Source organism: Leopardus geoffroyi, chromosome D4 (assembly GCF_018350155.1).
Source record: "Leopardus geoffroyi isolate Oge1 chromosome D4, O.geoffroyi_Oge1_pat1.0, whole genome shotgun sequence".
NCBI classification, from domain to species: Eukaryota; Metazoa; Chordata; class Mammalia; order Carnivora; family Felidae; genus Leopardus; species Leopardus geoffroyi.
In genome coordinates, this window is record NC_059342.1 from 69905986 (window position 1) to 69931704 (window position 25719).

Consider the following 25719-nt stretch of genomic DNA (forward strand, 5'->3'; position numbering starts at 1 on the left):
CTATAGGATTCCGTGGAGTGAGCTCCATGACCCTGCGTTTGGGAATGAGGGAGGGACACATGCAGCCCAAGAGATACCTGTGCTATGAAATGCGTGTTAAGAGAACAAACGTGTGCAAGTAGCATGGATGATCTGTGACAGGACAGCAAAGAGGCCAGTCACAATTGGTGCACAGAGCAATTGAAGAATCCACAGACTTAAGGAAACCCCTGTGTTCACCCAGTCGACTATATTTCTGCTGAAAATTAGTGTTCTAGATGGTAAGCTTAAATAAAAAGAGAAAAGAGGAGATTAAGGTATTTTAGGCCAAAGGTGAGCACATATTCAAAGTAGCTTCTTTGGATTAAACTGTCATTAAGACAGTTGGGATATTTGGTTTGACTTTCAAGAATGTTGTTAGTGGCAATGTGCCATTTTAAATTCACACCACAATTAGGAATCTAGAAACTACCATGGCATTTATTAGTTGTCAAAAAGCTTCACAATCACTTTCAAGATCAGAAAATAAAGCAAGATTTCATTACTGCTTTCTTTATAAAATTGTTGAATTTCTGAAAATATAAAGGATCATTTGCTTTTTTAAAATATCAGCTTTGCCACATGCAGTTCCAGAGATCTGCCCCCAAAAGCTTCTCAAGTTTTACCATCCATGGAGTCTTTATTGGTAACTGAGACCCATCTGTTGTTTTCCATCTGAAGCTGGAAAGAGTGAAGGCAATTAGTTTCTCCTTTGCTTTTACAATAAAAATTACAAAATTAAATAATAACTATTTCTTTTGCATTTTCCTTGAAACTAGTTTTAAGATGTGATTTTCAGACAGAAAAATTATCTTACCTTCTTCAGCAGTTTATAGCAAAGCGAGAGAAGTTGGACCAAAATAGCCATCATGGATCTTGTCTTCGTAATACACTTATCAACCTATAATGACAACAGCCAAGCAAATCAGCTTCTAGAAGGAGTACTTCAGAAGACTGTGTCACTGATTTAGTTTTAAACTGATAACATTTCATTATTATGGAAATCTAAAGGATCTTAAAAGTCATAAGGATTAGGGCACAGGAGCTGACCTGACGCCCCAGAATACAAGTGCAGGACTGCCATTAGGACTCATGCCTATTTCATGGAGCCCAAGGAAGAGTGGATGGAAAACCAACCAGTTCTATTTCGAGTTGTTTAGGTGCTTTTTAAAACACTCCAAATAGTGGCAGTGAACCCCCTACTTTGTAACTTCTGGCACTCTGCTTTGTTGGCAGAGGCTTAAATTCCCCAAGACAAACAACAGGAGCCCCTACTCTGAGGAATTTTGGCCCTGGTTAGACATGTGATGACATCAGGATTTAAGGGTAGCTGCTCAGTGTTGTGGAATTAATTATGTCCAAAAAGCTAATTTAGTGAACCTAGTGCTCCCTGGAGTCTGTTATAACTACAGATGATAAATGATTCTTAGAATCAAAGCCTGAAAAATGGAAGTAAACTGCCCTTCTGTGGGTAATAACACTCTTTGAAAAATGGGCTAGAAGCAAACCTGGTTAAGTGTGAAAGTTTCTCAAGCTTCTCCCTGAATAACCCACTCTGCCTTTTACCTTTAGAAACACTTGATTTTGCAAAGGTGTCTTAGTTATTGTCTGGAGCTGGTGGCATAAAGGACTTAGTTTGTTTATTTCCAGGAGAAGCATAAGCTTGTCATCATCTTTCAGCTGAAAAATAATTCAGGAAGTTATAATAACTTCAATAAAAATCATCATCTTTTAAACCCTAAATACCCTTATACCTTAATAATATACCCCCACAGTGGGTATTCACATCACCACTATCACCAAGCAGGCAGATCTGTTGCATTACCTGTTTTGAGAAAACTTGCACATTTGAAGCAAGCTTTAAGCCCTCTTCAGCAAAAACCTAGTGGAAAGAAAAAGTATCACTACTTAGATGTATATCTTATGGATAGTTCATAAGAAATATACTCATGGCTAATTGTCATATCTGTCATGGAACTCCTGAAGTTTTTCTTCTACCCAGGAAACACAAGTGTTCAACTGTATTCAGAAGATTTCCCAGACCTGATGCAGAATCAATCCCTGGAGACTCTCCTCTGCACCTGGAAACCTCCAGTTGCTCTGGAGGGCCATACAGACATATGACACTTAACCATACAAATTATGTCCAGGCTCCCAGAAGGATCTGGAGCTCATCTTATAATACCCCAACTATAAAAAGGTGATGAATTGTAGAACATGAGATCAAAAGGGTTAGGACTTTCCTACTTCCAGCTAAGCAAGATAAAATTTGTCACCTGTACACATTCCTTAACCAGCCATTTGAGAGGACCGGTTCAGATCGGTTCTTGAATATTCACCATGCATTTTATAGTTTAATGAGTTGAACAGGATGATGGCAAAGAACAGTGAAAAATAAGGTTGGACAGATAAGATTAGGAATATTTAGGATGATTATTTTTAAATGGTAACAGAATGTTTCAGAGTAAGAGACACCAGGGGAGAAAAGGGTGGGAGACTTAGCTTTAGGTGGCAGCAGATGAGAACAGGGCAAATGTGAGGGTGGTTTGTGAAGAAAAGTAACAAGCCTTGGTAATGAATTAGATAAAGAACATAAAGAGAAGGCAATACTTTCAGGGTTAACCTTAACCCTTTATCCAACAGCCTTAGCACCTTGCTATCATTGGATGAACTGATCTCAAGGTCAAAAATCCTTCACTCCCTTCCTTATCCTTTAAAAGGGAAACCAGTGAGTTTTATACCTAGATCCTAACCAAATGGAATGACTCACTTACCCATACATTCCTCATTATCCCACATTACCACTTTCTGTTTACATCTCTTCCCTTCTGGCCCACAAACCTCTCGGGAGCAAGATCCATGTCTGTCTCCTGGAGTACCGTGGTTTTACAACCAACTTAAAGCCGATGACTTTCAAATCTCTCTCTCCATTCTTGAACGATCCTGACACCTGTCTTTTATATACTACTTGAACAAAACAGAATGCTTGATTTCCAACCTCTAAATCTGGTTTTCTCCCTCAGTGTTCCCTAGCTAAGTAAATGGCAATACCATTTACTCTGTTAGTTAAACCCAAAACCTTTAAAACCAAAGTCAGATCCTGCCACTCAGGATCAAAACCCTCAATGGGTTTTCCATCCTACTTGGAAAATAAAAGTTAAAGTTCTTCCAGTGGCTACAGAGATGCCATACTTTACCACTTTCCTTCTGGCTTATTCCATTGCATCCACACTTGCCTCTTTATTGTTCTTCAGATCCCTCCAGCCTACCCCAACATCTCAGCGCCTTTGCACTTGCTCTGTTTGCCTGAAATATTCTATCCCCAGATAACCACCCTGCTCACTCTCTCACTTCATTAATTACTCAAATGTTACCCCCTTAGAGGTCTTTTCTTGTCACCCTCCTATCACCTCTTTTTATCTTTTATAATTTTATCTCTAAATGCTTATATATGGACATTGTGTACTTAACTCTCTACTGTCTACCTCCTCCCACTAGAATGTATGCTGCAGGGCAGAGGGCAGCAGTGGCTTTGTTTTGTTCTCTTTTCTCCAAACAGCACTTACCCCCAGGATCTGACACACAGTACAAGTTCAATAAATATTTGATGAACATTTCACGTCCACCAGTTAGTAGTCAATTCAGTAGACATTGGTTTAATGAATAAGCTCACACAGGAAGAAGGTGACAAGTAGATCTTTTGCAGTGAAATATCCCTTGTGGTATGGTAGGAGTTCAAATGGATATGAGCCAAACTGAACAGAATGAATCCAGAATTTATTAAAACTGTTTTAAGGGGAATAGCTCATTTATAGTTGACTTTACAAAAAATACATACAAGAAATGTTACAAGAAATGTTCTCTATGAGTCTTCCGACTCTGATGATGATCACCCTCCCAAGGTGAAATCCCTTTCCTGACGGGGCTCAGGTGGCAGCACACGGGAATACCAAAGGAAACCATCAAAGGTGATAGAAACTGCACATTCCAAATGCAAGAACGCCCTTCGTTCCAGAAAAGCAAACAAACTAATGTGAGAGTTAGGGAAAGTAATCTAGCAACCCACTTGCCAATCTAAAGCCTCTACGTGAAGGAGGGGAATTTGAGATGGGCATATGAGGACTTCCACAGATACAGAGGCACAAGGGTGGGTGCGAGAATGTCTGTCTCTTCCTGAATGCCTTAGCTCAGCAGGGATGTGAAAGGGAAGAAGGAAAACTGTACCAAGCACTCTCTGTCTCAAGCATATGACAAATGGTTTCTCATGTGTTGTTCTCATGCAATCAATATCATTCATCCAATCCATTAATGAAGAGGCCAAAAAGCCATTCAGGAAAGCATGCAGGATATGCATCTGCTAACAAGATACTTTCACCTCCTTAGGAAAACCTAGAACTACTGTGATTGCACATACTGTCAGCAAAGCCCATTCTGCTATATCCTGATAATATTTGAGTTTTACTCAACAAGATAACCAAAAACGCTCGACAAAATGCTATTGCGAGCCCTCTACTTTTTCACTTTTCTCTACACATGTGTGTGCACAGGTAAGCATACAAACGTGACATGGTAAATCACTTAGAAAACCCAGTTATTACCCACTTTTAGCCCAGAATTAAATTAGTAGCATAAAATGGAAATAAAACATACCTCTAGTTGATGAATTAAATCCTGGGAAGTTTTCAGTGGCCCCTCTCCTCTGAAATAAAATGAATTATCAAGGAGGTCTAAGAAAAAGTTACTGCCTGAAATTTGGTTGTATAATATAAAACTTTTAGAGCATTTTGAGTATTAATAGATCCTAAATTTTGAAGAAGAATACTGAACAGACTTATAATACTGTGACTTTATTCTTAAACAACTTTAATATTTAACTATTACTTCTTAGGGCACTTTAAAATTTTTCAGTGAACTTTATATATGTTAATTTTATAATGTAAAGGAACTTAACACTGACAAGTAATATTTAAATTTTATTTTTCCTTTTTAACCTTTTTCATTTTGCTTCATAAATTAAATACATGAGATATGACAACATGTCTTAACCAAAAGGCCTTTGTTACATAATGGAAAGAGGATCAGACCAAAACTCAAAAAATTCTCATTTTTAATTCTAAAACTTTGATAAGGCATGTCATTTAGGTTTCAATGCTGAGTATATAAAATAGTCATAATAATATTTGTGCTACCACTCTCATCAGAATAGGGAACATCAGATTGAAAACTACCAAGAAACAAGACCTCTACAAATGAAAAGCAAATCACAGCAAAGTGAACAACAGAATGCATTAAGAAGAGCAGTAGACTGGCATGAATCAGAAGAAATCTATTAACCAATTCTACCCTTAACATCTGTAAGATGGTGAACAAATTATTCCTGTTCTCTGATAAATTGTTGTGCTGATCAAATGAAATTATGAAGCAGAAACCACTTAAAAACCTATAAGGCACTTGTAAGTTTGAAATTTTTTTAAACTATAAGGTACCAAAAAATCTTAAATATATAAATTATCAAGAAAGAGGGGTGCCTGGCTGGCTGAGTTGGTAGAGTATGCAACTCTCGATCTTGGGATTGTAAATTTGAGCCCCATATTGAGTGTAGAGATTACTTAAAAATAAAACCTTTAAAATCATCGAGAAATATGAATAATCATCTATAAATTACTAAGAAATTCTGTAAATTGTTAAGATAACAATAGCCTGAGGAAAAGCTATAAAACTACCCAGGAAAACTATAAAACTGGATCCTGTGAAGGCTAACACGTGAGTCTCAGAAACAAGCAACTACATGAGGTCGGTAAACCACAGGTATTAAGGGAAAACAAAACAAAACCAAAATTTGTTGGGGGAAAACAGATACACTGAGTGTGTGGGCAGAAAGCAAAGCCAGTATGAGATTTGACCACAGATAAATCACCAAGATGTGTCAAATGGCACCAGGTGTCACCCATTATGGAAAACCCATTTTTTCCCTGAACTCAGCATTCCTGTGCAATCACTACATCTAGTGACCATCCATCTACATCTAGTCCCATTCCACAGAGCTTTAGTGATCCCCACCCCTCATAATGCAGCCACTCATGCTTCCCTCTCTCTATGGGATGCATGTCATACACTATCCTGACTCTGAAACAAAAAATGCTGACCATATCATCCTGAAATATCCTGAAACAAGAAACAAGAACTAAAAGAGACAGTTAAAAACTTAACAAAGGAGCCACCTGAGTGGCTAAGTCGGTTGAGCATCCGACTCTTTTAATTTTGGCTCAGGTCATAATCTCATGGTCGCGAGACTGAGCTCCACATCTGGCCCTGTGCTGAGTGTGAAGCCTGCCTAAAATTTTCTCCCTCTCTCTCCCTCTGTCCCTCCCTAGCTTACAAGCATGTTTTCTCTCTCTCTCAAAACATACATACATACATAAAACCTTTAAAAAATTTCTGATGAATTCTCTGTTTAGGATGATTTTATGTGTCAAACTACATTCACTTAGTAAAGATATTTCTCTAGTTTTCACCGATCAAAAAAAAAAAAAAAAGATTTTGTTTAAAGATCTGCTGATTTTTATCACCATGAGGAAACTAGCATGATTGCAGCCAAATGTCAAGATCTTTGTTATCTCTGCTAATCTGTGCACATTTGGTGTGGGCAAACGAAGGAGTTCCATTGTACTTTCTTCTGCACACTTGGCTCATCTGATTTTTGAAAGACAGGAACTAAGAAAAAAAGGCCATAATTGTGTTAGGAAGACTCAATCCCAGGAGAAGCTTGCTAAAAACAAGAACAAAAGAAGGAAACCACCAAAGAGGAAAGGTCACCAAAGCTGGAAAGTACAGTAAAGTATTAACAGATGACTGCTAAACAGAGGCAAAATTACTCAACTCCTATCATTTCTCCCTCACCCTCCAGAATACTCTATCTTGAAAAGCTAGAAGATTTCATCAACAGGGAAATGAATGTTTCTTCCTCACTCTGATCTTCCTTCCATGCAAAGGAATCTTCACTAGCACAACATCCCTCACTTCTCTCAGCTCTCCCACTTATTCCATCCTGTAGAAGTGTGTGGACTTTTCAGTTTTTTGGTGACTTTGCAAAAATAAGTTGGACATGTAGCCCTCTCCTTTCTCCTTTTTCTCTTGGAAGTAAAGATGCCTTTGGGAGACACCTGCTCTTCCAGGTGTTCAGAGACACATTCTGTCCCTATGAAGTACAATTTCTTAATTCTAGAGATCATTTTAAAAGCTACTTGCTTGTGGACATAAACGACATTATCCAATAATAGCTTTATCAATATAAATGTTACTGGCCCCTATCTGCCATTCTTTTGCTTATGTTTTCATTTTGTTCAGAACTTGGGTGGGAAAAAGGGTGCTGTTTATTGAACCCCAATGTCCATAGAGTAGTGGAGATCCTATTTTAATTGAGCTTAAGACTCCAGACCAAATGGATTACATTCCAGAATACTGTAACAACTTATAGATGTGGCCCACTGCTGATAATATTTTCAAAATCAAAATGAGTAGAAGACCCAAATATTTTCCAGGTTTCTAAAAATAAAAAAGACAGGTTTCAGAAAGTTAGTGAAAAGTTTGAAGTCATTTTTGAGAAAATTCTAGAACAGATTATTGACCAGATAACTGATGAATGTTTAGCAACATAAATTACTACACCATATGTATAGCTTGTTGTGGAAGATTGTGGAATGTGATCAACATGGACTTCAATGAGGCATGTGATCAAGACTCTTGTAATGTGGACAAGACAGAGAAGGTAGGCCTTGTAACAGTGAAGTTAGGGAAATACTCTGCTATGAATACTGATTCCTGGAGATTTGGCACCCCATTGAGGTGGTAGGCCTCATGGTTGTATTCTTTGATCTGTATTATCTAATCAAGTACCAATCACTTACATAAAGAGTTAAAAGGCAGGTTTTCTAAACTTATTGATGCTGGCTAGGAGAAACAGATACATAGAATGACAAAAAGCAGAATGCAAAATTATTTCAAAATTATGAAAAGGACACAAACCTGAAAGAGAATATCTTCTAAATCTAAATCCTAATTAAATAAATGCCTTCTTGTTGCATTCACTTAATTATAAGAACTTATGGTCTTTTTTTAACCATATATTGGAAGTTGACTTTAACCTGTCAATGATTTAACATGAGTTTTTCTTTACACTGGATACTATCAAATTGATTTAAAAGGATCAAAACATCACTATATTTACCTAGTAAATAAATATAGAGAATAGGCCATACTGGACATGTTCCGCCCATTTCGAACAATCTCATTTTCCTGATCCTCCCATTTCTTGATCTCACAGTTGGCATCAGAGGTAAGCAAACCCAGCTTAAGTCCAAGCTTTGCTATCTTGGCTTGCTCCTATAAAATACACGTTTTCATCACCACAATATTGTCATTATTAATGTAAATGGAAGTTTAGAAGTAAGACTGTTAAAAGGAAGAGGTCTTACCTCAGAGTCAGGCTTGTCTGTCTTTAATGATTTCAGGTTTGCATTATTCTTCTGTGACAATGAAAAGATTAAGACATCTTAAAAAACAGTACAGTTATGGTGAGGAAATACAGTAGTAATAGAAAGCATAACAAAGTACCTGTAATAAAATTTTAATTTGAACATTTTCAGAACATACTTAAGCTACATTAAAGCACGTTGAAACAAACTAATTGCAAACACTCTCCTAGCATGTGGGTTCAGCTTTGAATAGGTAGTTAGTTAGAAAGCCGAGGCCAGGGAAAGCAGATCATGCCCCAGAAGGACTTAAGGACCTGTGCACCTTGTCAGAGTCCAGGTATTATATCTCCAAACATTCCTGGGCCCTCTGTTGAGTTATTCTTATGAAATGATGTCATAAAATTAGCTACTATATGTAGTTTTCCATATACTCCTATTGTTATGATTCTGGAGTTCAGTTCCTTTAACCAGTTTGTCCTATGAGGGCTAATTTTGGCCCCCAAGTGCCATTGACATCCCAGTTCTTAATGCTTTACCCCAGGTCCTATAGGAGATCATACTTAGAATTTAGCACTTCATATTTGAATCAACATGTTTGCTGGGCCACTATTTTTGAAATGGTAATTTTTTCTATGTAAGCTATATGGAACTCAGAATATAGTTCCCCTAAGGTGAAAATATTGTAGTTACGTTATCAGGCTAGCACACAGATGCCTATTTACATAAGTAGAAACCACCACCAATAGCAATGTTTCTTTGTAACATATATGCAGAAGCTCTTAGGAGACAGCAGCCTAGGTTGGCCATTCCCCCACTCTGAGGTCTGGTAGGAGCTCCCCTAGTTGGGCCACAATGGCTGGGGCTAGTGAACAGAAAGGTGCAGGAGAGGCTGGGAGCCCTTTTTTTTTTTTTTTTTTTTTCCTTTTAACATATACTTAAACTATAAACACACACACACACACACACACACACACACACACACACACACACACACTGAGTAGATGTACACAAAGCATAAATTATAACAGAATAAAACAAAATACCCTAACCCCCTTAGCTAAAGAAAAAGATCATCACCAATACTTTTGAGGCATATGTGTACCTCCTCATTTTTTGTTTCTCTTATTATTACCATGACTTGATCCTTCTGACCAGCTATTCTGTCAGGAGTTTCACTGCAGAACACTCAAGAGCCTTAACTTTTCCCTTTTGTTTTCTGTCTCATGGTTTATACTTGCTCATTTAACATAGCCCTTTTGAGATTTTCTAATGCTGCTTACTATAGAAGAAATGGGACAGAAAATGAAAACAGAGAAACCATAAAGTTGCACACATGTACAAATACAAGCTGCCTCTTATGTTCACTGGAAAATACAGATGATCTGTGATCTCTGGCCCTTCCTTGTACAGTCACATCATGTCCATCTTCCTCCTTAGTCTGATAGACTAAAACGCAACTGATAGAACATTTAAAAAAGAATGCCCTGCAAGTTTTTAGATTTTATTTAGAATTTTACACCCTGTCTCATTCTTTTAAATTTAGTTGTGTTTTCATCATTTTTATTTTTACTTTTACAAGTTATTTTTATTAGAGTGTTTAACGAAGACTGAAAGGGAACGCCTGAAAAGGTACAGAAACCATCTTAATGCATGTAACCAAGCGGGTCACCTAGTGGACACTATTTTGGAACGCAGTCAGACGCATCAGTTTCAAATATATCATTCGAATTTTGAATAAAACATTCCAAAATGTACAAAACTCTTCTACTTACCATTGGCCTTGGAAGTGAAAGGTAGCCATACTTCTCTCCTACAAATAACACATACAACTTAAAACAAATTTTCTATTAGCATATTTTCTATTATTCACATTTAATTTTTAAAATATTAAATAGGAATGCTAGTACATTAGTTTTGATAATTTAGTCTATTGATGAAATGTGTCTCAGAAACAAAATTGTAATTTGATTGGTGAACATGAAGATTGTCAACAGTTGTATCCCTAAGGTACCTGGTTGGACAATCTCTACCTCCCCCAATGTAATGGCAGAAAGGCAAAATATCTCAGTGATAATTACTTAAATTGACAACAAGCTTCATTCACAGTGGAATCTTTTACAGTAGCTTGCCTCTAATGAAACCAGATTCTTCTTTTCTCAGTATGAGTTATCAGTGCTTACTTGCTTTTCTGCGAGCATCAAAGCAAATCATTTACAGCTCACTTCATAAAGTATTCTTCTAGTCAGAGAGCAACTCTAGTGCATAAGATAGGAAGATGAAATAAACCAAATAACAGTCTCTTCGCTGTGAATTAACACATGGCAGGAAGCACAGTAACTATAGAAAGTAAGGTACTGTATAATGCCCGCTTCATCCCTGTGCTTTCCTCTTTCAAACTTCTGGATCATGTATAAAGTCAGATTACAACAGATGGTAGATTTTTTTTTAAGCTTAGTTTGTTATATCTGAGGAAAGAATTTACAAGATTTGAACAGTAACTACTTCCTGATTTCAAGGAATGAAGTTTTGTTCAGCTGTAATATATTAGGTAGAACCATGTGAAATTGCTGATATTCAACCACTTTGAAATACAAAAATAGCAATTTCATATAGTTTCACCTAATAAAAGTGAATACAATGTCAGAGTACTAAGTCACACACTTTCTTATAGAACAACTATTACATGAACAAGGTGAGCCTGCTCATAACATATTTACATCTTCATCTGGAACTGTGCTGTTGAATATGGAATCCACTAGCCATGTGACTAGTGAGCAACTGAAATATGACCAGTCTCAATGGAGATGTGCTTTAAAATATAAAATACATATTGAAGGGGCATCTGGGTGGCTCAGTCGGTTAAGTGTCTGACTTCAGCTCAGGTCATGACCGCACAGTGTGTGAGTTCAAGCCCTGCATCAGGCTCTGCCCTGGATCCTCTGTCTCCCTCTCTCGGCCCCTCCCCCACTCTCATGCACACTCTCACTCTCTCAAAAATATCTTAAAAACTAAATAAAATACATAATGGATTTTGAAGACTTAATATAATGGGAGAAAATGTAAAAGACCTCATTAATACTTTTTAAGTACTGATTATAAACTGAAACAGTATTTTGGATACATTGGATTAAATAAAAAATATTAAAATGAATTTCACCTGATTCTTTTGAAAATTTTCATGTGCCTCCTATAAAATTTTAAATTACATATGTGGCTCACGTTGTATTTCTTTTTTTTTTTTTAATTTTTTTTTTCAACGTTTATTTATTTTTGGGACAGAGAGAGACAGAGCATGAACGGGGGAGGGGCAGAGAGAGAGGGAGACACAGAATTGGAAACAGGCTCCAGGCTCTGAGCTGTCAGCCCAGAGCCCGACGCGGGGCTCGAACTCACGGACCACGAGATCGTGACCTGGCTGAAGTCGGACGCTTAACCGACTGCGCCACCCAGGCGCCCCATCACGTTATATTTCTATTGAACAGTGCTGATCTAGAAAATGAACTGTCATTATGGGTCAGCCATTGGTACTTAGGATATGTTTTATGATTCAAATAATTTGTTTGTAATATCAGAGTTGTAAGGGAATTTTATTAATGGTGTTCTGTTCTCAGAATTGAGAGAAATAAAACTTAAAGAAGGCATTATTCCATGCCTTTTCTCCCAGCCCTGATATAAAAAGTGCCTGAATTAGGTGTGAATAGAAGACTTTAAGTCATTTAGAACCTCAAAATTCACCATTTATCTTAATTCAAAGTCCAAATCCTGTCCGTAATATCCCTAAAAAAGTGGTCTTAATAAGCTACAGAAATAAGCATAATCATTACTTAACGTAATTAGCTTAGGTGTGAGCAGTCTTGTATTATTATCTACTCTTATGTTCCTCCATAGTGCCCATATCCCTGAAATGTTCACCTTTACTCTCCAAGAGGAAAAAAAAGAGAACTATATTAATCTCTTATCTCTCCAAGAATCAACAGAGTTAAAGAAACCAGAAGGCACGGAGAAATAAATGCAAAGAAACAAAGAGCCTTTATATAATCTGGTTTGCTATTCACCAATTAATTAACTGGCACTTCCAGTCCCTGAGGGTGTCTTATAGGTACTTTGTTTTGCTCCCTATTTCCATCATTCAGTTGGACTAAGAATGGTTTGCATATTTGAGGAAAATTGCAAAACTGACCATTCTTCAAATAGTTTTTCCCCATAATGCTATTCAGGTAAGGTTGTCCCTCATTCCCCCAGTTCCAATATAAGCCAAGTTAAGTTGATAATAATACAAAAAAAAAAAAAAAAAAAGTTAATAAAGATACCAAAAATCATTAATCTGAATCATTTTGTATTAATTTTATAGTTGTTTTTTCCATACAAGTCTAATTATTGCCATTGATTCTAAGCAGAGCAAATGTATTGACTCAGTTATGTTTAGCTATTACATCAAATTAAAGAAGTGGCATAAGCAATTTGTATCTCTGATGAAAACATTAGACAAAACAATTTTCATCTTCTGAAAACAAACATTAGAAGTCACTGGAAAAACAGAATGTTTATGGGGAAAACATACTTGATATTTGATTTATAAAATGGTTTTCAAAGAACTGTTTTCACAGGGGTATCGTAAGTTTAATACTCCCTAAATCAACACGACAGCTGTACCATCTTTACTTCCCACTTTAACCTCCAGATAAATTAAGTTCACAATTCAGCTCAAAAGCCCCTCTCATCTTATGGGAGTACCAAAATGATTTCTTTTGAAAACCTAATTGAGAAATGCTGCTCTCATTTTCAATACCCAGAACTTTTCTGCATCTCTACAAACTAAAGCTAATATCCCAAGGACAGAAAAGCCTCATTATTTCACTAGAGATGGGCTATGTTATTCCCTATTAGAAGTTCCTACAATTAGCTCTTTTGATTCTGGAAGGAGTTCTACATGGCATGACCAGAATGACCACGTCCCCAGACCCACTTAAAATGAATGGCTAAGTACTGAAGGAAAGGCGATTATTAAGTAACCACCGGAGTAGGACTGGGGTATTCTAATCCAAACCCAGTTGTCATCCTCAAACTTTCCCTCGTCTCTCATTCAATTAATCACCAAATCCTACCAATATTACTTATAAAGTTTTTCTTAAATCAGGCCTCTTATCTATCTCCATTTCTATTATTATCATCTCATTATCTCTTGTCTGATGGACCACTGCCTTGATTCGAACTCCATGTCCCCCAAACAAGCTCATATTGTTCCCCCTTCTATGCTCCCTATTTCAGTGAACAGCACCTTATGTATCCAATCTGCCAAGTGACATGGTAAGCGCAGAGCTATGGAACAGGGCTGCTAGGTGCATCCCTATAACCTGAAGCCCAGTCATATTAATTCTAAGATGGTTCAAACAGAACAAGAGAAATTCAGCTTCCTTAAAGGAGAGATAGAGTCTACAGACTATGAGAGAAGTCTCCTTTTCACATTTAGGTACCTAGAATAAGCTCAAATTCTAAATGCTGTAATTACATATTCAGCACTAAGGGAAAGTAGAATCTTCCTGATTGGGTCCCTTCCAAAAAGAAGACCATGGCTTCCCAGGAGGTTTGGGTAAGAAGGCAGAAATGGATGAAGATAGAAAGGCAGTAAGGCAAGTATTGATTTTTGAGTTCTTAAAACAATCCCAGGAGGCCCTATTGTGCAATTTGAGTGTCTCACGGTAAGGGGGACAATGACCTAGCTCTGAGACTGACTTCAAGTATGAGAACACTAAAGTCTCTTCTCATTGCTTACCATGTTGTGTGCTACTTAATTGGTTGGTGAAACGATACTTGCAACGTATCTGATAATTTTTCTAGTAATGAGAGTCAAGATATTCAGAGCAGAACAAAGGTAGCTAGAATACGGCAAAGGCTTTTCAATAATAGCTGTAACGTGAGTTACAACAGTAGCAGAGAGAAATGAGGATCTGAAGAATACACTCTGTCCTTTTAGGGAAGCAGTGGACAGGTACAAGGTAACAGGCAGGCTTGTCATAATAACCGTACAGCTCAGGAAAAACAACACTGTGACACTGGACTCAGTCCAGCCAATGATGGCTAACCCAGAATTGGACTTCTTTGTCAGAAAAGCTATTCTTATGAGCTTAGTGATAAAAGTCAGGACAAAGAAAGGCAGTACAAGAAATCAACCAACTCTATCTCAATTAATTCCACATAAGGATCCTTCTGAACAACAAGATACTTTACCAGTAAACAATGGATGGAGTATTGATTAAAGGCAACAGAATTTCCCACCTAAAGAAGAATTTCTGTTCAGCCCTAAGGAAGTTAAGGTTTTCCAAGGACAGGTTACCCACATCTAAAGAAGAAACTGTTTACATAACATCCAGCTTAAAAGGAAAAGAAACCATAATTGACTATGTAGTCCAAAAATAAGTGTAGGATTTTCCTGTTTCAACTCTGGTCTATCGGTAGCGGATGCTAGTGCTGAGAAGGGCAGGGAAGCCACTTCTCTTCGTTCCCTAAACAAGTCCTATGCCTAAATTATCATTCCTCTTTAAATGTGGATCAATTATATCACGTTACCTGTTAATATATGAAACTTGCCTCACATAAAAATCCATGTGCCTATTAATGCTTTATAAAAGCATCAAAATGATAAGCCATTTAGATTATCACAGAAATCTTTAAATGTAGAAGCATGGCAAACATTTATTATATTTTACAAATTACACTATATTTACAAAGTCTATCATTTCCTGATTTTTAAAAACAAATCAGCAATTATCCTAAATACATATTTTTTTAAATATGAAATGTTTAAATGTGCAATTCAATAAAAATAAGTATGTAATTTGATGTTACTGTGACTTAAATGACATTTTATTTAAAAAAAAAAAACAAGCATGCTTGACACTAACAGAAGCCATTCAAAGGGAAAAAAGTACATGGCAAGACATAAACATAAGAGGATACACCATACAATGGGAAAGAAACAAAACTCCCAGTTGATATTAAAATAAAGAGGATGCCTTCCTATACATTGTGCAGTGCTATTCTACATGTTGTAGAAATACCAATGAACTTACCCACCACAGGAAATATTCCAAGATTATGCAGTCATCAGAGAAAGAGATTCCATCCAAGTGGAAGGAAAGCAATTCAAAAATCAAATAACTACATTCATTTCATTATGAAGTTAGTAGAATTAAATCAGAGAATAATTGTATTACAGAAGAGCTTTTATACTAAAACCAAAAAACAATTTAGATAAAATATAAAATGACTGGATTTCAATCAGAAAACTAGAATATTAACATTTCAATGAAATCTACAACACTGTTGTACAATAAATTATACTGCTTAGATGCTATAATAAAGGATAGACAACACCGTCCCAATTTTTCTGTGGGAGATATGTTACTATAAAAATAACCCATTGGGTGATAACAAGATAATTCATCTTGTAACTGAGGTTTGACATTAAAAAACTAATAGAATTAATTACAATAATAATGTGTTTAAATATGTGGATAGTTTCTCACCTCGTCTTCCTTCGAAAACATCATTGATTTCTCTGAGCAGTGTTGATATGTCACTAATTTGGGATTCCCAAGCTTCACAAAAGACATCTAGGTTTTCTTTAGCAATTTTACTAGATGGATGCAATGTCAATGTTTCAGCAGCAGAAATTATCTAATAAAACACAACAGACACAGGTGTGCATTTCAAACTCTTAGTTCTTAGAATCATGCTGGAGACCAAACTTAAGTCTGTGCTGTTCAACTCAACAAACAACTATGAAATGATTTCCACACGTAAGCTCCATGTTGGCCAATGTGGAAACCCAAAGAACAAACCTCACTGTTTCTTATAAGCTGATCCACAAATAAATAGGATGCACGATTCTACACAAGCATTTATTCAGGGAGCAGTGACCTTTATTTCAGGAAAACTGGGTCAACGAAGTTGCTTCCATTGCAGAATTCAAAGAGTTATCTACACAGACTACAAAGAGTAGACTGTGCACTGTAGGTACAAGAGATGGGGGAGTAGTCGTGGCAGCAACAACAGTCACAGGGGTAGTGGTAACGGTGGCAGTAGCAGCACTGGTATCAGTAGCAGTAGGGGTAGTAATAGTAATGATGATAGTAGTAATAACGGCAGCAGCAGCAGTGGCAGCGGCAAGTGGGTAGTATTACTGGTAGTGGCAGTCGTCGTAACGTATACACACATCTATGAGTACGTGGCAGGTACGTTCTTGAGATGCTCTTTTAGGTGCTTGATATACATTAGTATTAATCTTCAGAAACACACAGACAAAATACTGGCTATCCTTCCCAAATACACATTATTCCCGTTATACAGCTAGAGAAACCGAGGCTCAGAGATACCAAGTAACTAATATATGGCTATTCATTCACCTACTATGTGCCAGGTACTGTACCCATGTTCCAGGAGCTGGGGAAACAGCTGTGAATGAAATGGATAAATTTGTCTGTCTTCATGGGGCTCACATTATGAGGGAGACAGACAATAAAAAACATACAAGTAAATGTTAAGATATTTCCGCGATGATAAATTGTATGTATGACAATAAAGGGTAAGAGAGATAGACAGTGTTAGAAGGTCACGGAAAAGGAGGCATGTAAAAACAAAGAACTGAAGAAGTCAAGGAGGCCGTGAGGGAATCTAGGGCGAGTCATTTGGGATGAGCTGGGAACACTTCTAGTATGTTCAGGGAACAGCCAGCAGGCCAGTGTGACTAGACTGACATGAAAAACAGGAAGGTCACCAGTGGCCATGTGATGAGGAACATACACAGTAAGGACTGGACTTTACTGTGAGACAGGAAGTCACTGAAGAGCTTTCAGAAGACTGATATGATCCATGCCATGCTCCCTCTAAGGGAATTAGAGCTACAAGCTCCTCCTGGTTTGGCACAGTCCCACGGGCACAGGGCTTGACAAGTAGGTGGCAGCTTCAGGAGCATAACAAGGCTCCCCATCTTCAGAGAAGGTGGGTACATGGGCTTGCCAGAGAACCACGGGCTAGATTTCAGCAGGAGTGCCCTCTTGACCAGGGCACTATATATATGTGTGTGTGTGTGTGTGTGTGTCTGTGTGTGTGTGTGTCTGTGTGTGTGTGTGTCTGTGTGTGTGTATTTGTTTTTTTAATTAGAGAGAGAGAGAGAGAGGAAGAGAGGGAGGGAGAGAGGCAGAGGGAGAAAGAGAATGGGGGTGGAGAGAATCTTAAGCAGGCTCCACACTCAGTGTGGAGCCCAATCCTACAACCCTGGGAGCATGACCTGAGCTGGAATCAAGAGTCAGATGCTCAGGGCACCTGGGTGGCTCAGTCGGTTAAGCATTTGACATCAGCTCAGGTCATGATCTCGAGGTTCGTGGGTTCGAGCCCCTCATCAGGCTCTACGCTGACAGCTTAGAGCCTGCTTCAGATTCTGTATCTCCCTCTCTCTCTGTGCATTCCCCCCGCAACCCATGCTCTGTCTCTCTCTCTTTCTCTCTCAAAAATAAATAAATACTAAAAAAAAATTTTAAAGAGTCAGACGCTCAACTGACTGAGCCATCCAGACACCCCTAGGATCTAACATTTTAAAAGAACTATAAAAATTACATAGCTAAAGTAGAGATGTCCAGAAATAAATATAAATTATCCCAGACACATGCTCTAATTCTTTACATGATCCCTTTGTGAAACAGATAGCAAAGACTAGGAGTAACAGCTGAGGCTGTGGGAAGAAAAAGACTTCTCAAGTCATAGAAGTTGACAACAGGCTCGATCACTGCCCTGCGGAAGAAAGTACGGTGGTCCCTGATATTCCTGCTGCAGTAAAAACAGCAAGCAGAGAATTACAGCCAAGTAGCAAGCAGGGCTTGAGGGTAACAAGAGCTGACGGCACATGGCAGGAGAGTCAAAACTTTCAATTCCACTGAAATACATTTATAGCCAAGGTGAGCAGGATGAATCTCAAGTGGACAAGCAAATATTAAAGCCTTGGTTTTTCCTAATAAACAGAGATCCTCTGGTTATAATAAAATGTTCGGCTGATGATCATTGCTAAGGGTCACTCATGTAGTTCCTGCTTCCATAATAAGCCTTTGACACTATTCTCTACAGGGAAGCTTATTGTCCTTCTAACGTCCATTCATCACGGTTCTGCTAGAGGACACACGTCACCACTGTCTCTAAGTCACTTGCACTGTTCTCAACTATAAATCCAAGGGCTCTACATCTACCACCAAACACAGGAGTTAGGAGTAAGTCCTTGGTTGACCATGATAAATGAAATAAGAACTCCTGGTAAATTGTATTTTAGAACTTAGACCTAAAAAAGAAATGAAGTTCTGGCCCTCACCTTTCTCTTTAACTTGACAGGGACAGTATTAAATGGGGTATCAATTTTTAAAAGCCTCTTGGAAATTATAAACACAAAGTAATATTTCAGAAAAGTCAGAAAAAAATAATTCCCAACTCTTCCAAACAAGCACAAGAACTTTCATTTCCACATATTCCTATGTACGTTTTCATAGCAGGATTATAGTAAATATACAAATCTGTATCCTGCTTTTATCATCTAACATTTTAACAAAACACTTTTAAATGTTGCTAATTCTAGTTGTCATAATTATTATTTTAAGGTCATAATGTATTATTTGCCTGACTTCAGATAGTTATTTTGCTTCCAACTGGATCTTATTGTAAGTAATGCTGTAACATTGCTTTAGTTTTTGTTTTTCTAATTTGCTTATGTCCTAGGAAACCTAGGTCAAAACACGTAAATAATTTTATGGCTTGGTCCATAATAGTAACTTACTTCTTTAAAAGATTTTATTTTTTAATGTTTATTTATTTTTGAGAGAGAGACAGAGACAGAGTATGAGTGGGGAAGAGGCAGAGAGAAAGGGAAACACAGAATCTAAGCAGGCTCCAGGCTCTGAGCTGTCAGCACAGAACCCGACGCGGGGCTCGAACTCACGGACTGTGATATCATGACCTGAGTCGAAGTTGGATGCTTAACCAACTGAGCCATCCAGTCACCCCTAAAAGATTTTATTTTTTTAAGTAATCTCTACACCCGATGCAGGGCTTGAACCCACAACCCTGAGACCAAGAGCCACACTCCACCAAATGAGTGAGCCACAGTCGCCCCGGTAACTTACTTTTCAAATGTGTCATAACAACCTTCATTGTAAACAGCTTCTTGAAAATAAATATAAACTAGGACATCAATTAAATGGGCTGATCTCCAGTTTTGCAGATAAGTAGCTAACCCAAGGCAATGTAATCTCTGTTCAGGCACGCTATCTATGAAAACTCCATTACCTTCGTTACTCACAATAGATTTGGCTTCTAGTTAGCAGAACCATGCACGTCTTCCTTCCACAACATTTGTTATGACACTCAGACAAGACATAATATAAAGCAATGATCTGCTATTGATCATACCTGTTGGCCAGTCACCTGAAATGTCTCCTCTGCGTGTACACAGGTTATTTCAAGAGGTTCTGTCCCAGATATATGACGCAACAATCGACAGGCCTACGAGAAAACATTTCGATAGTTCAACTTCCACATTCTCATTCTTCACAATACAGGTTTTCATTTTATAATTAGGAAAGAAAACAAAGCCTTACACATAAACTTATTAAAACCTTATTAAATTAAATCTTATTAAAAATCAAGTTGTACATTACTGAGAAGATTATTATAACACTATATTGGTTACCAATAAATTTTCTAGGAATAAAGCAGGAACCAATAAGGGTAGAGCATATTGTCTCTTTGTCTTTATTTCTTATCTGATAATGGCAAGTGGGAACAGAATACTAGAACCAGGATGAATCTTTGAAAGGATCTCGTAGTAAGTACCCACACATTGTATGTATGAAGAAACTTAGAGTAGTGACTTGCCCAAGATCCCTCAGCTACACTATGTCAAGCTATATGTTCTGTCTACCAAGAAACAACACTTCTCCTCAGGGTCACTTAATTAACACACCTTTCACTGGAGATAACACTGGATTAGGCAAAGCTGATGTAGTGAGAACCTTTATCAGAGAAAATTATTGCAAATCTTGAGACTTAGGACACAAAGCATTTTTTCCACTAAAAAAATTGCTGCAGGATTCCTATAAATGCCGACTTTGTTTACAGTCATAATATTTGGTTTATAAACATAACAGCACTGGGGTGGGGAAAATTAAGTGAAGGTGATCAAAAGGTACAAATCTCCAGCTATAAGATAAATAAGTTCTGGGGATATAATATATAAGTCTATAGTTAAAAGTACTGTTTTGTATATTTGAAAGTTGCTAAGATCTTAGAAGTTCCCATCACAAGGAAGAATTTTCTGTAACTATCTGAGGTGATAGATGTTAAGTAAATTTACTGTGGTGATCATTTCATAATGCATACATATATGAAATCATTATGTTGTACACTTTAAACTTATGACACTGACATATGTGGTCTACAGCTATGTTTGGCCAACGAGAAGCCCCAGCAATAGACCAGCAGGAATGAAAGGAGTAAGAGCCTTTATTCTCCCGCTCTTTCCTTGCAAGGTTGCCTCGGCCTGTTTCTGTGTCTAGTCCTGAAATCGAACCTCTCAAGGTAGCTTTCTGGAAGACTCTGTGTCCGTCCAGCCTCCAGGAACCACTCATTCCCCCTGTTAATTTGGGCCAGGGAGCAATACCAGCTCTACTGTCACTAACCCCAATTACTGCACTGCCATGGTCCCCCCCCACACCCTGTCTATGCAGTTGTGAATAGCTCCTTTATTAAAGCCTTTTACATGATCCTAATTCAAGTATGCCATCTCTTTCTGCTGAGACCCCACAGATTCAAATGCAAACAAATCATACAACGTATCTCCATTACTCTACTCCATAGCCTAATCTCTCTGAGAGAATAAAGACAAGATTAATAATAAGTGCATCTGTGGGTTCCAGCATTCTTTGTTTGGTTTTAGAGGCCAGACTGTTGTTAGAACAGATCAACATTATACCTTTAAAACTGCAAAGATGGAGGAAATGCCCATATAAAGTTAACCAAAAGCTGTTAATATTCCCTGATGATAGTACAACTATCATGAAGCCATAATGACTCTAACAAACGAAACTATTACTCACCTCAACAAGCTGCTCTTTCTGTTCAGAGAGTTTACAGGCATATTCAGCCAAACCTTCTAAATTTCCTTCTACTCCAGTAAGTTTTAATGCTTTTAGAACCACATGATCAGCATGGTATTTTAACAGATCTGCTGCCAGCTGAGTTGCTGTACTGTGAAGCTGCAGATGTGGGGGGTGAAGGGTAATGAAAGAAAGACAACAAACAAGAAGGTTCTGTAATCACGCACCTCACAAGCATTTAAAAATGAAAAAGCAATCTCACTTGATCCACTGAGAGGAAAGTGCAAAGTTTCTTGTGGTAATAGTAGAAGCTGTATAGCACTGGCAGCTTGTAAGTTCTACAAGGGTGGGAGTGACACCGACATCTTTGAGTCCCCAGTGTTGGCAGTGATGCTGTGTGTAGAAGATGGACTGCTCAGCCCGTGCAGAGTGGCCGGTCCCTATTTCACCCTGCCATTAACCAGCTCTTTCTCACGCAGCTTTTCTCTTACTTAAAAAAATGCTTCTGCTCCTCTAAAAGTTAGTTAGGAATAGAACAGTTCCTTATTAAGAGGACGGTATTCAGAGTACTAAGAGGAAAATCAAATGGCAGTTCATGATGATTAGTGTTTGTTAGTCATAGACTTTTAAAAAGGTATTGATGTGAGATTCAGTCAGTTAGGTATTCAACACAACTTTATTAAATGTTCAGACCATGGCAGACACTGTATTAGAGGCTGGATATACATGACAAGTAGGATACAACTCCTTCCCTCAGGGGGTTACAGCTTCTCTGTAGTTCTATCCAGAACTTTACTCCCCAACTCTTGGATCGCAGGAGAAATGACAAAGGGTAACCAAAACCCCAAGGCTGTATTTGGCTTGGAACGGATTTTAAGCATAGCTCACTCTCAGCAGGTATCTTTGGGTCCTATAACTCCAAAATCTTTTCATTCTGCCTTTTGTCTTTAAAAAAAAAATGATGTGATGGGTCATTCTGGGGTTCTCCAGGAAGAGATCATTTTTATTAACACTGTCCTAAGGAAAATCTGACTTTGAACTAAGCCCATTGATTTTTTTTTTCCTGGAAGTAATCCAACGTCATTTCAGACTATAGGACATTTACAAAATTAACAATAGAGTAGTCTGCATTCACGCTACCAAGTGAGAATAATTACAGTCAGAAACAAAGACATTAAAATGTACTTTCCTTTGGAAACTAAATGCCACATAAGAATTTGAAAATATTTTATTTAACCATCAGGGCCTTAGAGAATACCTAATGCCAGCCCTTTATTTTACAGCCTATGAAACAGGTCCTTAGGGACCAAGTGACTTGCCCACAATCACGTAAATCTGATAAGTGGGTCTAGAGATAACTTATTACCAACCATAAGGGAGAAAGGACAAACAAACTGGAAGTTCCGCTCTGTGCAACGAACCGACAATAGCTCTACAGACATCATCTGCCTTCCTCCTTCTGAAGATTCTTCCAGGTTGCTGTTGTTACACCCATTTCAGAGGTAAGGAAAATGAAGCTGGTAGAAAGCCACTCAGTCTATCAGCAAAGGATTTTATTCTCTTACTGATAGTCAAGTTTTAACAGTAATTTAGCTAAAATTGAATAGGCTGGAAAAAAAAAAGGATAGGCTTTTTTTAAACCAAAATAACCCACAACATCCTTCTATGTTTAACAGGATGTAAAAATGAAGGTTCCAATAGAGGTCAGTACCAAGTAAGATGTGAAACAAATCATCATACATGTAATTTATAAAACCCAGTTTCATTCCCTTGAACCCTTGACTCTGCAGAAGTGTAAACGAATAAAGGGATTAGAGATAAGGAAGCTCTGTTTGGAGAGTGGACAGGTGCCTACTGAGTGCCACCTCCAGGCAACCCCCAAAGTAGATGGAGCCGCGTGACATGGGAGTCTCAGTGAAGGGCTGAGGGTCTCACACGAGGGGCTCTGCAGAACACACTCAAGCATCCCTGAGAGACAAAGTCAGCTTGAAACAGAGCTCAAAGCATCCTGTAAAGGCGCCAGTTCCAAAGAACTTTCCACCTCCCCACTTTCTCTCTTCTGGCCCTGAGCCACACTTGGCAAAGATCAGGAACAGAAGCTAGATAAAGGGGGGATGAAGAGAATGAAAAGAGACCAGAGACCACACCTTTCCCAAAAGCCCTAGGTGGGGCTGGGGAACAGGGGCTAAGTCCTACAATCAAATGAATATCAAAGTAGCGATTAATATATTGGAGAAAACATTCTCATTTTTGAACTGAGATTGTGTCTCAGGACCTAAGCCACGAACTGGCAAAGTCACTCTGTAAAGGGTCAGGTAGCAAGTATTTTAGGCACAATTTCAACTGCAACCACCTAACTCTGTTGTTGTAGTGAAAAAACAGTAGACAACATGTAAGCACACAGGCAGGACTATGTCTCCCAAAATTTTATTTACAAAAGACAACCTGGTCATAGTTGGCAAACATCTGACTTAAAGAGACTTGCAATTACCTGAGAGTGATCAAGTAAGTCACAGGATGGTCAAGTTTTCATTCAGGAAGCAGGGAAATCTCAACCAGAAGAATGTTTTTAAAAATCAATTTTATTAAGGTTATAGTTTATATGCAGCAAAATATACCAAGGATGCTGTTTTATAAGTTTTAACAAACATATCTATATTGTGGTGGTGGTTACCACTGCAATCAATATTTACTGCATTTCCATTACCCCAAAAAGTTCTTCCCCAACTTCTGGCCCCAGGCAGCCACTGATCTGGTTTCTGTCACTATAAATTAGTATTGCCTTTTCTAGAATTTCTTCTAAATGGAATTACACACACACACACACACACACACACACACGCACGCGCGCGCGCGCTCCTTGTCTCTGACTTCTTCATGTTATGTTTTAGTGATTCACCCATATTATTACCTGTATTGATACTGTTCCTTTTTGTTGAATAGTATTTGTTATAGTTATACCAAAATTCATTTATCGATTCCTCTGTTGATAGAAATTTAGACTGTTTCCAGTTTGGGGCTATTATAAATAAAGCTGCTGTGAACATCCATGTACAAGCTTTGACAATGATGGCACTAATTAAATGGTGGCTTCCAAATGGAAACCCATTTTCTGGGCACATAGACATACTAATACTAATGCATCACATACATACCATACAACATGAAAATTAGCGAAGATTTAAAAGAGGCTAGGTTTCGAACTATACTTACTTCTTTCTTAAGTTCATTGAGACTGTGGCTGATTTTCAATACAGAGAGTTCTAGCTCTTCAGCAATACTTTTTGTTTTCTTGCTTTGCTAATAATAGAAAAATATATATATAGTGTTACTTCATCTTTTTATCTAATCATTCCAATTTTACTTGAACTATATATTACAATAACTGTTTAATATCATTCTGTGAATTATAAAAAAAGTAGATTTAAAAAATTCACCTGTTTATGGCTGGAATGGAAAATAAAATTTTACCTATTTAGTTACATTTTCCCATTCTGACTATAAAAAAATTTTTTAAATCTAATTCTTTAATAAATTTATCATGTCTAAAATGAATCAATTTTATCTTCTGCCTTGAATGCTCATCTCTTCACTCTTAACAGAGTTAAAACTTAAAATCCTATTTACCTTCAAGTCTCTACATAAATGTCTCTTTCTCAGAAAGGCTTTTTCAGTTCACACAATCTAAATTAGGCCGTCTTCTTATCCATTCTAATCTTCTAAGTAATCATCCTCGCTTGCAATTACATAGTTAACTGTTTTGTTTGTTTCTTTTTTTAAAGCCTATATTCCCCCACTAGGCCTTGGTAAATTCCAGAAAGGCTGGGATTACATTTATTTTAGTCACCAATGAATACACAATACCTAGCACAGCAAATGGAAGGTAGTAGGTACTCATTTCTTTGAATAAATAAATTGTTAAATGTCACCTATCTTCAAGAAGTCTTATTTATTTATTTTATTTTAGAGAGAGACAGAGAGCGTGAGAGGGGCAGAGGGAGAGGGGCAGAGAGGGAGGGGGGAGAGAGAGACAGAGGGAGAAAGAGAGAATTTGAAGCAAGCTCCATGCTCAGCACAGCACCCGATGCAGGGCT

General features: G+C 37.7%; 1 protein-coding gene across 1 annotated transcript in view; it reads right to left on the reverse strand.

The window, feature by feature from the left end:
- Positions 1 to 439: 439 nt before the first annotated feature.
- CTNNAL1 (catenin alpha like 1) overlaps positions 440 to 25719 on the reverse strand; it is a 62802-nt gene continuing 37522 nt past the window's right edge. The window contains exons 8-19 of the mRNA XM_045467718.1: positions 24839 to 24925; positions 21626 to 21784; positions 19941 to 20033; positions 16019 to 16169; positions 10265 to 10302; positions 8493 to 8543; positions 8246 to 8400; positions 4669 to 4717; positions 1844 to 1900; positions 1585 to 1698; positions 836 to 919; positions 440 to 699 (exon numbers count right to left, since the gene is read on the reverse strand). Coding sequence (XP_045323674.1) covers positions 634 to 699; positions 836 to 919; positions 1585 to 1698; positions 1844 to 1900; positions 4669 to 4717; positions 8246 to 8400; positions 8493 to 8543; positions 10265 to 10302; positions 16019 to 16169; positions 19941 to 20033; positions 21626 to 21784; positions 24839 to 24925 — 1104 coding nt within the window. The 3' untranslated portion in view covers positions 440 to 633. The remainder of the gene's footprint in view (positions 700 to 835; positions 920 to 1584; positions 1699 to 1843; positions 1901 to 4668; positions 4718 to 8245; positions 8401 to 8492; positions 8544 to 10264; positions 10303 to 16018; positions 16170 to 19940; positions 20034 to 21625; positions 21785 to 24838; positions 24926 to 25719) is intronic.